The following is a 13242-nucleotide window of genomic DNA, read 5'->3' as shown; positions in this document are numbered from 1 at the left end:
TTTATTCAAAACAACAATATAGGGGGAAAATCTAAGACTTTGACAATAGGAGAATGGTGAAGAAACCAGGAACTTGCTCTAAGGCAGATATTATTCTGATTCAGAACAAATCTTGTAAAAGTCCATAAAAAATGCTTTTAAATGTGAAGTTCAGATCTTTAACAAGCATTATTGGTGAGGGTCATTGAAGGAGTAGTGATGGAGAGTTGAAGAGTGTTGCTTGCTGGGAGCCTATGAGATTAAGAAAGGGCAGGATGTGATGGAGGGGACCTTGAATTCTTGACTGGACGGGTCTCACGAATGCACTTTGGGACTAACAGTGACCTGGTGTGCAGCAGTGGAGCACAGGTCATAAGGGCTTTCCTAGCACTCATGTGTTTCTAGTTTTAAATACCTCCCTCCTTTATTCCCTGGCCCCTTGCATGTTTCTCATCTTCCTTTCTCAAGCCCTTTTCCTCCCCATTTTGCCTTTCCATGGACCAGGGCTGTGTCTTTGCCACTGTCTGGTTCTTAGAGCCCCAGACTTTGGGAGATGAGCTCTAGGGGGGGTTTCTCCCTATCTCTCCATCTTGTAATGAGACATGGTATTTACTCTTAACGCAGGAGCATTTGGAACTGGAGTTCTGAGGAGAGAGTAAGGGTTGTGCTAGCGACTTGCTTGGCTGATGGTTTCTCCTCCAAAGGCATAGGCTCCAGAGCTTCCTAACATAGTCAGATGTGAGGAGCAGACAAGTGTCTTTTCCCTTTCATTCAAAGTATTTTAACCAAAAAAGAAAAAAGAGGAGTCCATAATAAATATTTTTAATGTCTGTTATGTGAGAAAAGGCAGGACTTAAAATATATCTACACTATGATCATGACTATGATATAAAAATATATGTATATTATGCATAGAAAGTACCAAAAAGCAATGCCTTAAAAGTTGACAATGGTCAACTTTTCTGTAATTTTAAATACTTAAAATTTAAATATTCTATACTAAGCATGTAGCATTTTTTAAGTTAAGAAAATCCACTTTTTAAATCCTTCCAAGGACTGCAGCAGGAACTGGCTAAAGCGCACATCCTGTCATGCAGCCTAGCATCTCCCACCTGTCTCAACTCCCTCCCCAGCCAGCCTCACCTCTCCCTGCCACAGACAGCCCTGCAGGCACCCTCCAAGCCACTTGCTCTCACATCCCCATGGTTGTTCCCATCCCTCCTGTGTGCAAATAGCGTACACTCCACCTGGAATGTTCCCCCACTGAATGCATTCTGCCCAACTCAGCCCCAGAGTCCTGATCTGCAAATCTGAAAGGACTGTGCTCTCACCCCACTCCCCTGATGCCCTGTGCCTGTCTCGCCGTGATGTCTAGCACATTGTAGTGTCACTTGGTCATGTCCTGGGCCCAGGCAGCTGTGTCGAGAGGCTGGATCCTGGTTATCAGCATGTCTCCAGGACATGGCCCGTGCCTGACCCCATGGGTACTCTGGAAATGGTGCTTTGTGACTAGAGCAACCCACCCAAAGTTCTGTGCAGTACCCCCCACTTAGGCTCAGGCCTGCCCTCAGGGTCTCTCAGTCAGCACTTTCAAGGAGTATTTGTCAACAGCAAAGCACCATCTAAAGGAATTGGGGTATATGTATTTTTAAGCCCATATATATATAACTGTACCCTACAGTTTTAGAATCCGTTCCCAGATACTATCTGGTTTGACCCCCCAGCCTGTGAGGGAGAGGTGATGTTTCCCATTTCACACACGAGAAGACTAGAACTCAGAGAAATCAAGAGACTTGCCCAAGGCCACACAGCCCATTGATGGTCTCTTATTAATTACAAACCCAGGCCTCTGGGCTCCAAAGCCTTTGAGGCTTTCCCTCTCACTACCCTCATGATTACTGAGGAAGCTGGCCTGCTGAGTTTAGAGGAAGCTCCAGATGTTCTTTACCATCACACACACCCACTCCTTCAGGGCTAATGTCCAGTCTCCAGTTTACCTCAAAATTGCAGAGGATGTGTTGAAAGACGCCAACGTTGGTGACAGCAGATGACCCGAAGCCTAGTTCTGCAGTGCCAGCAATCGAGAGGATGAGCTGAAAAATTCGATGGTTTAGGAGAGAGGTCTTTTTCCTCAGGAGAAAAGCCATTATCTGAAAAAGTTAAAACACAAAGCAATTTCCTGGTGAATGCATCATTAGAACTCTTTCTCCTTCACCTGCTTGTGCCCACCAGCACCTGTCGTCAGCCCAGCCTGCAAGCCCTCTGCTCTCGGTGCTACCTCCTTCATTCCCATATTCTCAGTGGAAAAACACATACCAACTTCTGTGGCTGCTTCCCACCAGTGTCCACTTTTCTGTACTTGTGTACTTGTGTGACTTGACCTCTCACTAGGGTCCCCCTGTTTCTTCCTGAAAATCTCCCCCTGTGTTTCCAGAATGCCACTCTCTCTTGGTTTCCTCCTACATTTCTTTTTTTTTTTTTTTAGTTTCAGAGGTAGAGTTTAGTGATTCATCAGTTGCATATAACACCCAGTGCTCATTACATCAAGTGCCCTCCTTAATGCCCATCACCCAGTTACCCCATCCCCCCTACCTTGCCTCCAGTAGCCCTCAGTTTGTTTCCTAGAGTTAAGAGTCTCTTATGGGGGCACCTGGGTGGCTCAGTCGGTTAAGCGGCTGCCTTCAGCTCAGGTCATGATCCCAGGGTCCTGGCATCGAGCCCCACGTCTGGCTCCCTGCTCAGCGGGGAGCCTGCTTCTCCCTCTCCCTCTGCCTGCCACTCGGTCTACTTGTGCTTTCTCTCTATCTCTCTGTCAACTAAATAAATAAAATCTTAAAAAAAGAGTCTCTTATGGTTTGCCTCCCTCTCAATTTTCATCTTATTTTATTTTTCCTTCCCTTCCCCTATATTCATCTGTTTCTTAAATTCCACATATGAGTGAAATCATATGATATTTGTATTCCCCTTATTGACCTATTTTGCATAGCAAAATACTCTCTAACTTCATCCATGTCATTGTACATGGCAAGATCTCATTCTTTTTGATGCCTGAGTAATATTCCATTTAAAAAAATACACAGACACACCACATCTTCTTTCTCCATTCATCTGTTAATGGACATCTGAGCTCTTTCCATATTTTGGCTATTGTGGACACTGCTGCTATAAACATTGGGATGCATGTGCCCCTTTGAATCATTATGTTTGTCAACCTGTTTGCAGTATGTCAAAGCTGTAATCATCAAGACAGTATGGTACTGGTATAGAAACAGACGCATAGGTCAATGGAACAGAATAGAGAACCCAGAAATGGACCATCAACTCTATGGTCAACTAATCTCTGACAAAGATGGAAGGATAGCCAATAGAAAAAAGACAGTCTCTTCAACAAATGATGTTGAGAAAATTGGACAGCCACATGCAGAAGAATGAAAATGGACCATTTTCTCACACCATACACAAAAATAAACTCAAAATGGATGAAAGACCTCAATGTGAGACAGGAGTCCATCAGAATCCTAGAGGAGAACACAAGCAGCAACCTCTTTGACCTCGGCCACAGCAACTTCTTGCTAGACATGTTTCCAAAGGCAAGGGAAACAAAGGCAAAAATGAACTACTGGAACTTCATCAAGATAAAAAGCTTTTGCACAGCAAAGGAAACAGTTGACAAAACTAAGAGACAGCCTACAGAATGAGAGAAGATATTTACAAATGTCTTATCTGATAAAGGGCTAGTATCCAAAACCTATAAAGAACTTATCAAACTCAACACCCAAAAAACAAAAAAATCCAGTCAAGAAATGGGCAGAAAACATGAACAGGCATTTCTCCAAAGAAGACATCCAAATGGCCAAAAGACACATGAAAAAATGCTCCACATCACTCGGCATCAGGGAAATACAAATCAAAACCACAATGAGATACCACCTCACACCAGTCAGAATGGCTAAAACTAACAAGCCAGGAACAACAGATGATGGCGAGGATGTGGAGAAAGGGGAACCCTCTTACACTGTTGGTGGGAATGCAAGCTGGTACAGCCACTCTGGAAAACAGTATGGAGGTTTCTCAAAAAGTTGAAGATAGAGCTACCATACGACCCAGCAATTGCACTACTAGGTATTTATCCTCCTACATTTCTTTGTGCTCTTTCTCATTCCCCTTTACCAAATTCTGCATTCATAACCATCCCATAAATGTTGCTGTGTCACCAGGAAGCCACCACATCCCCATGAGCCCAGCTGCACCAGCATCTCACCTTAGGCTGCAGCCATGTGATGTGCCTTTCTGCTATGTCAGGCCCAGGGAAGCAACAACATGCAAACATTCATACCATAACGGAGGCACTGGGATCCCAGTGGCCCACACCCATCTCAGAGACTAAATGAGAGGGATCCCACCTAGCTTTATGTCTCTGTTGATCTCAGTCACCCAAAAGTCAGGTTGCCTACCCATCTACTGGCATCCGGGTTCTCACCCATCTTATCCACAACTCAATTCCCTAAGCTTGGATCTGACACCACCCAGCCATTCTCCCTATTCTCCCAGATATCCTCTCCAATCTGCTATTTGGAAGTCTTCTTGCTGCTATAGACTGCATGTTTGTGTCCCCCCAAAATTCATGTGTTGAAACCCTACCCCCAATGCAATGTTATTTGGAGGTGGGTCCTGTGGGAGGTAGTTAGGGTTAGAGGGAGTCATGAGGGTGGAGCTTCATGGTGGGATTAGTGCCCTTGTAAGAGTCACAAGAGAGCTTGCTCCCTCTCTCTGATCTCTGTCATGTGAGAATATAATGAGAAGTTATATTCTCTGCAATATAACTGCCATCTGCAATCCAGAAGAGGGCCCTCACCCAACCCAACCATGCTGGCACTCTGATCTTGGACTTCCCTGCCTCCAGAACTGTGAGAAATAACTCTGTTATTTATAAGCCACCCAGTCTGTGGTATTCCGTTAAAGCAGCCCAACTGCCTAAGACAGTTGTGATCAGTGAATACTCACTATCTTTCCAGACTGCTCCAGTCACTTCTTAGATATATCTGAAATCTGACCACTCCCCAGTCCCCCACCAAGACATAATTAGGATGGTTGAAAGTTGCTTGAGAAAAATCACACACGCAGGCTGACTGGTTTCACTTTGCAGTAATAGTGTCAAATGCCAAAGCAGTCCTCATTTGGCCTCGTGATCCAACTCTGTTTTTCTAGTAAGCTGGTTTTCTTCATCCTAAAGGTGAGGATTTCATCTCTTCTCCTCTCTCCCCAACCTCCCTTCACCTCCACCACCAACTTCACACTCTGCTGAGAAGACAGAACCCATCAGACACAAACGCTCTCATCTTCCCATACCAGATCGACTTCCCATACCAGATCTCATCTTCCCATACCAGCACTCCTTCCTGTCATAAGTAGGGTCTCCATCCACGTGGCCCCTGGAACCCACTACTCACCTTCTTGAGGACATGCCTCCATGGGACAGCTCTTCTCTCCTAGCTGCATCCATCTCTCTCTCTCTCTTCTGTCACATCTTCCCACCGACAAAAATGCTCTAGTAATTCTCATCTTAAAAAGAACCCTCCCAGGATGCCTGGGTGGCTCCGTCGGCTAAGTGTCTGCCTTCAGCTCAGGTCATGATCCCAGGGTCCTGGGATCGAGTCCCATATCGGGACTCATCCATATCCCTACTGCCTGGCACAGTACCTAGCTCTTAGTGCATATTTGGTCAATATGAACTGAGTAAATAGATTCCATCCATGGGCCACTCCTTGTCTCTACCATCTCTTTCTTCCTGAAAAACTCAAGCAACACGGTCCTACATGTGATGTTGGCCACCTTTGTAGCTCTGTAGCACATTATCTCTCTCAAGGCACTCTGCTCAGGCAAAGAAAACACTCACTGAGAATTCACAATGCGCCAGGCCCTACACTTAGCGGTGGGGAGGCCACAGTGAGTGTGAGTGAGGATTCCAGATCTCCACAAGACCGGAGTTTCTGGGAAGATAGCTGGAGAACATCCAAGTCACAGAGAGCATGGTAGTTCTGGAAGTGAACCTCAGACACTTACTGCATTCAATGTATATTAAAATTATCTTGGTATTTGTCTTTTTTTGTTGGTTTTTTTTGTTTTTTGGGTTTTTGTTTGGTTGGTTGGGTTTTTTTTTTTTTTGGTATTTGTCTTATGTTATCCTTCTAGATAAACCCACAAGAGCCGGAAGTGCTATATGTACCTTTTTGGAAATGCTCACAATAATTGCCAAAATCCCTAGTCACAGCAGATCTGTATGAGCTGAAGTGGAACACATCCCATTAATGCTGCTTTTAACAACATGGTCAAAGAAAACTTTTAATATCCCCAAAGCCCCAAATCTTGAGTTTTAATATAAACCCAGACACACCCATTCACTTATTACTAAAATATTTACTAAGTTTCTGTTTGGTCTCAGTAATATACTGGCAAAGAATAAGGAAACACCCAGGCCTTTAGACAATTACAGTCTCACAGAGATGAGCAGAGTCATAATTACAGCACCGGGTAAGAGCAGTAAGACTGGGCACATGCACGGTGCCAAGGGCAGCCAAGAGATGGCCACACACTCAGCTCAGGGCTTAGAAGAGAGATCCCCTTTGCCATTTGAGCTTGACCTGGGGAAGAGAGAGAGATGGTACTCCAAGCCCAGGACACAGGTACACAAAGTAATATGATGTGGTTAGCAATCCATGACCATGCAGGATTCAGGGAGGAAGGTGCATTGGCTGGACAGGAAATGGGGCTAAATGGGGTTGGAAGGACAGGTTGGTGTCCAGTTTTTAAAGGTCTTTAGAATCCAGTATAAGGAGTTTGGGATATTATATCAGTGACTGGGTGCGTTTGAAGGGTTTGCACAGGAAAGAGGTATCATCAGGTCTATAATGTAGAGCTGTGACGGGTATCAATGAGATTTAAGGGAGAAGCAGAAGGAACGGGCCACTGTCCAGCTGTGGCCACAGTCTAGGTGAGGGGGCATGTACCTGAGAAACTCTCTTCTTCTCAGACCCTGACTTGGGGGCCAAAGAGACAGGGAGGCTTTCTCTTAGCTCCTGCTGTACCAAGGAACCACCATGGCCTTTGTACCCCAGTGACATTGTCTAGACTTTGACACTAGTCCTGTCCTTCATGATTTTCTTCCAGCCATGCAGGAAGGTACTCAAGGGCAGTGAACATGTCTCATGTGGCCTCGCAAATAGTAAACAGCACTAACAATCACAGTTACTCTGAGCAGGCACTCTTCTGAACACTCAGCATGAGTTAACTCACTTTATCATCGCAGCCCTACAAAATAAGTGTTGTTATTATACCCATTTTACACATAGGGGATTAAGAACTAGAGATGGCTGGCACTTACGGAGCCCTTATTTTGCAGATATAATGCTCAGTCCTCCACTTGAATTAAATGATCTAGTGCTCACTACAACCCCATGACACAGCATGTGAGATAGTGGGTGAGGATGGAATCTATTTACTCAGTTCATATTGACCAAATATCTCCTTAAGATAGAGATATTAAGGAAACTGAAGCAGAGAGGGTAAGTAACCTAAGGTTACATAGCAAGTTTGAGGAAGAGGCAAGATTCAAACCCAGCACCCTGGTTCCTCTGCCCAGGCTCCTAGCTATCACGTTAGGTGCAAAGTAGGTGGATCACCAATGATTCCTGAATTCAGTGAAAGTTACAGGTATACAGGTGAGCACCCCCATTCTGATCAGAGTCCCTCTCTGCCTGACCATCACTTGGCCCTCTGCTGTGGCGACACTGGCTTTAAGACCCTTCCCTGTTAGTTTCCCTTCTCTAGAAGTTACCGAAGTTACCCTGGAGGGAAAGTCCCCTAGGGCCAGTGAAGCTCTTTCCTGCTCCTAGGTAATGACAGCTCCTTGGGGAGTTACAGGCTTGGATGGGAGGGTGGGATTACCTGGTAGCCACAGATGTGCTGCATCAGGCGATCACACATGACATTGCTGGTCAGGACAGAGTGCAAGACTTTCACAGCTGCATACATAGTGTGGTCATCTGTCGCTAAGGAAATGAGGCCCAGGAGGATGGCAGGCCCGCCAATGAAGTCCAGGCTGCTGGCTGCTGGGATGGAGTGGAACACCCTTATGCCTGTGCCGGACAAAGGGGCATTCCATCAATACATCGCAGGCTCAGGGCAACGGCGAGTCCCCTGGAAGCCTCCGAGGGCAAAAGGGCTGCAGGTGCCAGTGCCACCCTCCACTCACAGTAAAGGGGCCTGTGCACCTGGGACAGGCTGGGAGTGGGAGGAAGGGTGGGAGGTTTGAAAGTCTTAGCTCACTGAGAGATCCTGCCCTGAGGTCTTCCTGGGTCACCAAAACAGGTGAAACAGCCCAGAGGATTTCAGATCACCGCCTCTATCTCTGTCCGGAGTGCTGGGCGAGCCACAAGCTCTCTGAGCCTCGGGCCACTGGTGGCTCAGACAACCCCGGGCTCTTGTCTGCTCTCTAGATCCTTCGAGACTGGACTTTGTACCAACCCGCTGCTCTGCTCTTGCCCAACTGCACAACAAGCAGCAGTCACCGGCTGTTGTTTTTACCCAAACAACCACAACCGTCGCCTCTGTCAAAGGGCCCCACCGTGCCCACTAGATAGGCTCCATTGTGCATAGATGCCAGCTTGGTTAAGCTGAGTTCACTAGCAACTGCCAGATGTGGCAAGGTGAGCTGGCCTCTCTGCAACGTGGAAGGCTAACTCTCCGACAGGGCTAAATCTCCAACTCTCACCCTCACTGGATAGCCGTTCAGAAGTCCAGGCTACACAAGCAATGACAGCCACATGCCCATCTTCCCAAATAGTAGTAAAATGTCAAGGCCTGACCTACCTAAATGGCCCACAGCCACAGCTCCAACGGTTCGAAGAGAACCCGAGAAGTGGCCAGCACAATTTCTTAGCAAGAACACAGGCATGGCATTGTCACGGGACGAAATGTTCATCTAGAGAAATGAGCAACAATTAGTCCAAAGAAACATGCTGGAATGGAAGAGCTTTTATTCATGAGGTCCTGGAGGGTAGGCACCCCAAGTCCTGGTCCAGTGTTGGCCCTCAGTAAGAGAAAGTCAGTGAATAAATAATAAATGAACCAATGTCAGGGAGATTGAAGCCAAAATTTGGTTTCCCATGCCCCACCACCCAGGCTGTGGCTTAGTCATGTGGAAACAGCTCTGGTGGCGCAGTTGAACCACAGATGTCCCACATGTCACAGTGAAGAGCTAATGAGGGCGAGGTGGACCCAAGGACATGTGGAGGTGGAATGGAGCCACAAAAGCCAGGCTGCCCCCTTCTCAGTCCAGGCTGTCTAGCCTCTGCCAGCCTTGGCCTCACTGGTCTCAGAGGGCTAGGCAGATGGGAGTCCGGGGTACTCTGTGGGTAAAGCACAGCTGTGGTGCTCAGCAAGACCTCATCCCTTGTTTACTGAGCCTCTTCAGTAAAGGGAGATGGCCCTCTGTCTGTAAGGGTGGAGAAAATGTAAACAAATCTGCCCCAATTCATCAGCATTAAGCAAAAGAGCACTCTCTGCAGGAATTAGGAAATACTTCATCTAATGGCATCTTCATCTACAAACACGTCTGCTTGCTGTTTTGCAAGTTTGCTGTTTAAAATAAACACGGCAACTCACAGAACATTTTGCGGCATTGGGGGGTCAGTAGCACCCAGAAAAGAGAAGCTCAATAGTGTTTTCGGCGTCTCAAAGGTTTTTCAAATTCCATTTGTTCCTGTTCTCCAGTGAAGAATAAAGAGCACCTACTTTCTCCTCTGAGCAATTATAAATAAAAGGTTTAGTCTCAGGGGATGCTAATGGGTGGAGAGGCATATGCTATTTTAACAAATGAAATGGGCAGCACGCCTGTGTGTATCTGTCTCCACATGCAAAAACATGAATTAGTGTTCACTTAAGCACTGAAAGCTGAAGCAAGCTATGAGATCATGATTCCAAAAGGGGGCAACAAGTGAAGGCAGAAGTCATACCTCTTTGGCAATCAGGCGGCTGTCCACCTCACTGTAAGTGTTTCTGATGTCTGTAACACTGGTGATGGAGGAGCTGGCTAGGTGAAGGCCAAAGGAAACCCTTTCCTCTGCAACCAGGGGTGTCACTTCTATATCAGGGTCCACTCCTAAAACAACACATCTTTGATCACCTCTACTCTCTTTACAGAAAAGAAAGTACAAGCTCAGTAAAATAAATAGCTATGGCTATATGGCAAAGCTATCATTGAGAGACTGTCTTATGTTGTTATATTATACGTTTGTATGTTGTATGTTTATGTCACATATTTGCCCCTATCAGTGCTTCTCTGACACTTATAGAAAACTGAGGATAAATCTCCCAGGATTAACCCTACTATAAAATAAAGGCATTCAAGGTGTGAAATCACTGAAGCTTGAAGCATCTAAGGAGGAGATGATATAACCTCACCCTCCAAAACCAAAATGCTGAGCGATAAGAAAGCTGACTTATTAAAAAAAAAGAGAGAGACTGGGCTGAAAGCCCTAAGATTTTCAATGAGCTACATGCCATGGTGAACATTCCACTTGGAATGAGCACCCTGGTCCCTGGGTCAAGGAAAGCCACGCGTGCTACTGGAACTGCATGGCCTGAATAGCCAGTGGGCAAAATTTTGGCTCTAGACTTGACCTCATCACCTGGCTCTGGCCAGTGCCATCTGCCACAGGAAATGGAAGCTTGAAGAAGACATGGGGCCTGGAGACAGAAACACTCCACAGTGCTCAATCGCCCTTCACTATGCACAAGTCTTCTGTACATAAATTCATTCATCATTCTTCCCAGATGGGAGCTGACCCCCTTGACTTGATAGAGCACAGAGAGCAGTACTCCCTACTTGAACAGCCAGCAATCAATAATGGAAATGTGGATGTGTTTGTCTGCCTGTTTAATAATTGAAGGCAACAGTATACTTTAGTTAAAAAGCTTCTTCATTAAAAGGAATGTAACTTATTTATCGCATTCTCTTCTCTCTTTCTTTGCTCATGGTATTACCTACCCATTCTCCTCCATTATGTGCTTTGGAGTTGAAATCTAAAGGATATTGTCATTTCTTTTTCTGTGACATATTATGTTGGGTTGTAAATTTATAATGATCCAATTACAGAGGTCTTCCCTAATGACTGACCTATGCTGAGTTTATTCTTTATAAATATGCTATAAATAACTGGATGTCCATTTAAAAAAGAGTATCAGCGAGATCATTATAAATCAAAACACTCCATACCTTGAGCATGCACAGCTTGGAAGTTACCACAGTATCTTGGGCCAAGTTTGTTAATAACTTCCAGAGTGTCCACTGAGATGGCTTCTTCAAAGAGGTATGTAGGGCCAAGACGCCATATTAATGACGACTTTTGTTTCCAAACTCGAGGGGTAGCGATATATCCATAAACATCCACAAATGAAGATGGATCCATTGAAAGGAAAGGCCCTGGTAAGGCCTGAATATACAACATCTGTTGAAATTAAAAGGGTGGGGGTAGGGGGAAAGGGAGAGATTTAACCTCAGAATTAATCAAATAAACACCCATGGATATAAAATTATATACCTTATTTTCTAAAAGTAAAAGCTTATTTTATCTACAAACATTAAAAAGGTCACTCTCAAAGCTGAGAAACAATGCAGGAAAACAGTTTACAAAATGCTGGTGGGAGTGAAAAACTGACACTGTGCCTCTGGAAACAAATTTGATGAGGAATATTAAGAGCCACTAAAATGTTTATCTTTTTTGTTCCAGTCATTCCACTGAGAACCTAAATGTCCAGTATTTGCACATCCATTAAGTTTTATGTACTAAAATAATTACAGACATATCCAAATGGAAAGGAAGAAATAAAATTATCTCTATTTGCAGATGACATGTCCATGTGGAAAATTCCAAAGAATCTACCAAAAAAAAAAAAAAAATGCCTAGAACTAATAACTGAGTTCAGCAAGGTCACAGGATACATGATCAACATACAAAAATGAATCACATTCTACAGGCTGATAATGAACATGCAGAAACTAAAATTAAAAACACTATCATTTACAATTGCTCAAAAGAAAATGAAATATTTAAAGAAAAAATGTATGAAATCTACATACTAAATATTCAAAAACGACAATGAAAGAAATCAAAGAAGACCTATATAAATGGAGAGGCATACCATGTTCCTGGATAGGAAAACTCAACATAGTAAAAATATTATTTCTCCCTAAAATGATCTATAGGTTAATGCAGTTCCTATCAAAATGTCAGAAGGCTTTTGTAGACACAGACAAGCTAATTCTAAAATTTATATTTGAAGGTACAAGCCCTAGAATAACTTAAACAAATAGCTTAATTCTTCTTTTTCAAAAAGAAGAGTGATTTTGATTATCTTTTTTGAAAGAGAAGAATTAAGTGGGAGGCGCCATTCTAACCAATATTATTATATAGCTTATTACATAGCTACAATAATTAAGATAGTGTGGTCTTGGTAAGGGTATAGTCACATAGATCAGTAGAACAGAATATAGAATCTGGAAATAAATCCATACAAAAGTGCCCAACTGATTTTTGATGAAGGTTCAAAAGCAATTCAATGGCGGAAGGGTAGCCTCTTCAACCAATGTTGCTGGAACATCTGGACATCCATGGGCAAAGAAATGAACTTCAGCCTAAACTTAACACCTCCTACAAAAGTTAACTCATAAGAGATAACAGATTTAAATGTAAATCTAGAAAACTTTTAGAAAAAAACACAGAAGAAAATCTTCTGGATCTAGGGCTAGGCAAAGAGTTCTTAGACTTAACACCAAAAGCATGAGTCGTAAGAGGAAAATCTGATGAATTATACTTCATCAAAATAAAAATTTTTGTTCTGCAAAGTCCTATGGGAAAGAAGATGGAACACAAGCTACTGACTAGGAGAATTTCTTTGGCAAATCACACATCAAAGGACTAGTATCTAAGGCCGAGCAATATTGAGCACTTTTTCATGTGTCTGTTGGCCATTTGGATGTCTTCTTTGGAAAAATGTCTGTTCATGTCTTCTGCCCATTTCTTGACTGGATTATTTGTTCTTTGGGTGTTGAGTTTGATCAGTTCTTTATAGATTTTGGATACTAGCCCTTTATCTGATATGTCATTTGCAAATATCTTCTCCCATTCTGTCAGTTGTCTTTTGGTTTTGTTGACTGTTTCATTTACTGTGCAAAAGCTTTTTATCTTGATGAAGTCCCAATAG

The 13242-nt window shown here is 44.0% G+C and overlaps 1 protein-coding gene across 6 annotated transcripts in view; it reads right to left on the bottom strand.

The window, feature by feature from the left end:
- Positions 1-13242, bottom strand: part of WDFY4 (WDFY family member 4) — a 285720-nt gene that overhangs the window by 183372 nt on the left and 89106 nt on the right. For all 6 annotated transcript variants that reach the window (XM_032432234.1, XM_032432233.1, XM_032432238.1 and 3 more), the window contains 5 exons: positions 11255-11486; positions 9993-10138; positions 8848-8959; positions 7924-8114; positions 1977-2129 (listed from right to left, as the gene is read on the bottom strand). In XM_032432234.1, coding sequence (XP_032288125.1) covers positions 1977-2129; positions 7924-8114; positions 8848-8959; positions 9993-10138; positions 11255-11486 — 834 coding nt within the window. The remainder of the gene's footprint in view (positions 1-1976; positions 2130-7923; positions 8115-8847; positions 8960-9992; positions 10139-11254; positions 11487-13242) is intronic.

The sequence above is a fragment of the Phoca vitulina genome, unplaced genomic scaffold (assembly GCF_004348235.1).
Source record: "Phoca vitulina isolate PV1807 unplaced genomic scaffold, GSC_HSeal_1.0 scaffold48, whole genome shotgun sequence".
Lineage (NCBI taxonomy): Eukaryota > Metazoa > Chordata > Mammalia > Carnivora > Phocidae > Phoca > Phoca vitulina.
The sequence above is the reverse complement of the archived record's forward strand: the minus strand, read 5'-3'. Positions and strand labels throughout refer to the sequence as shown.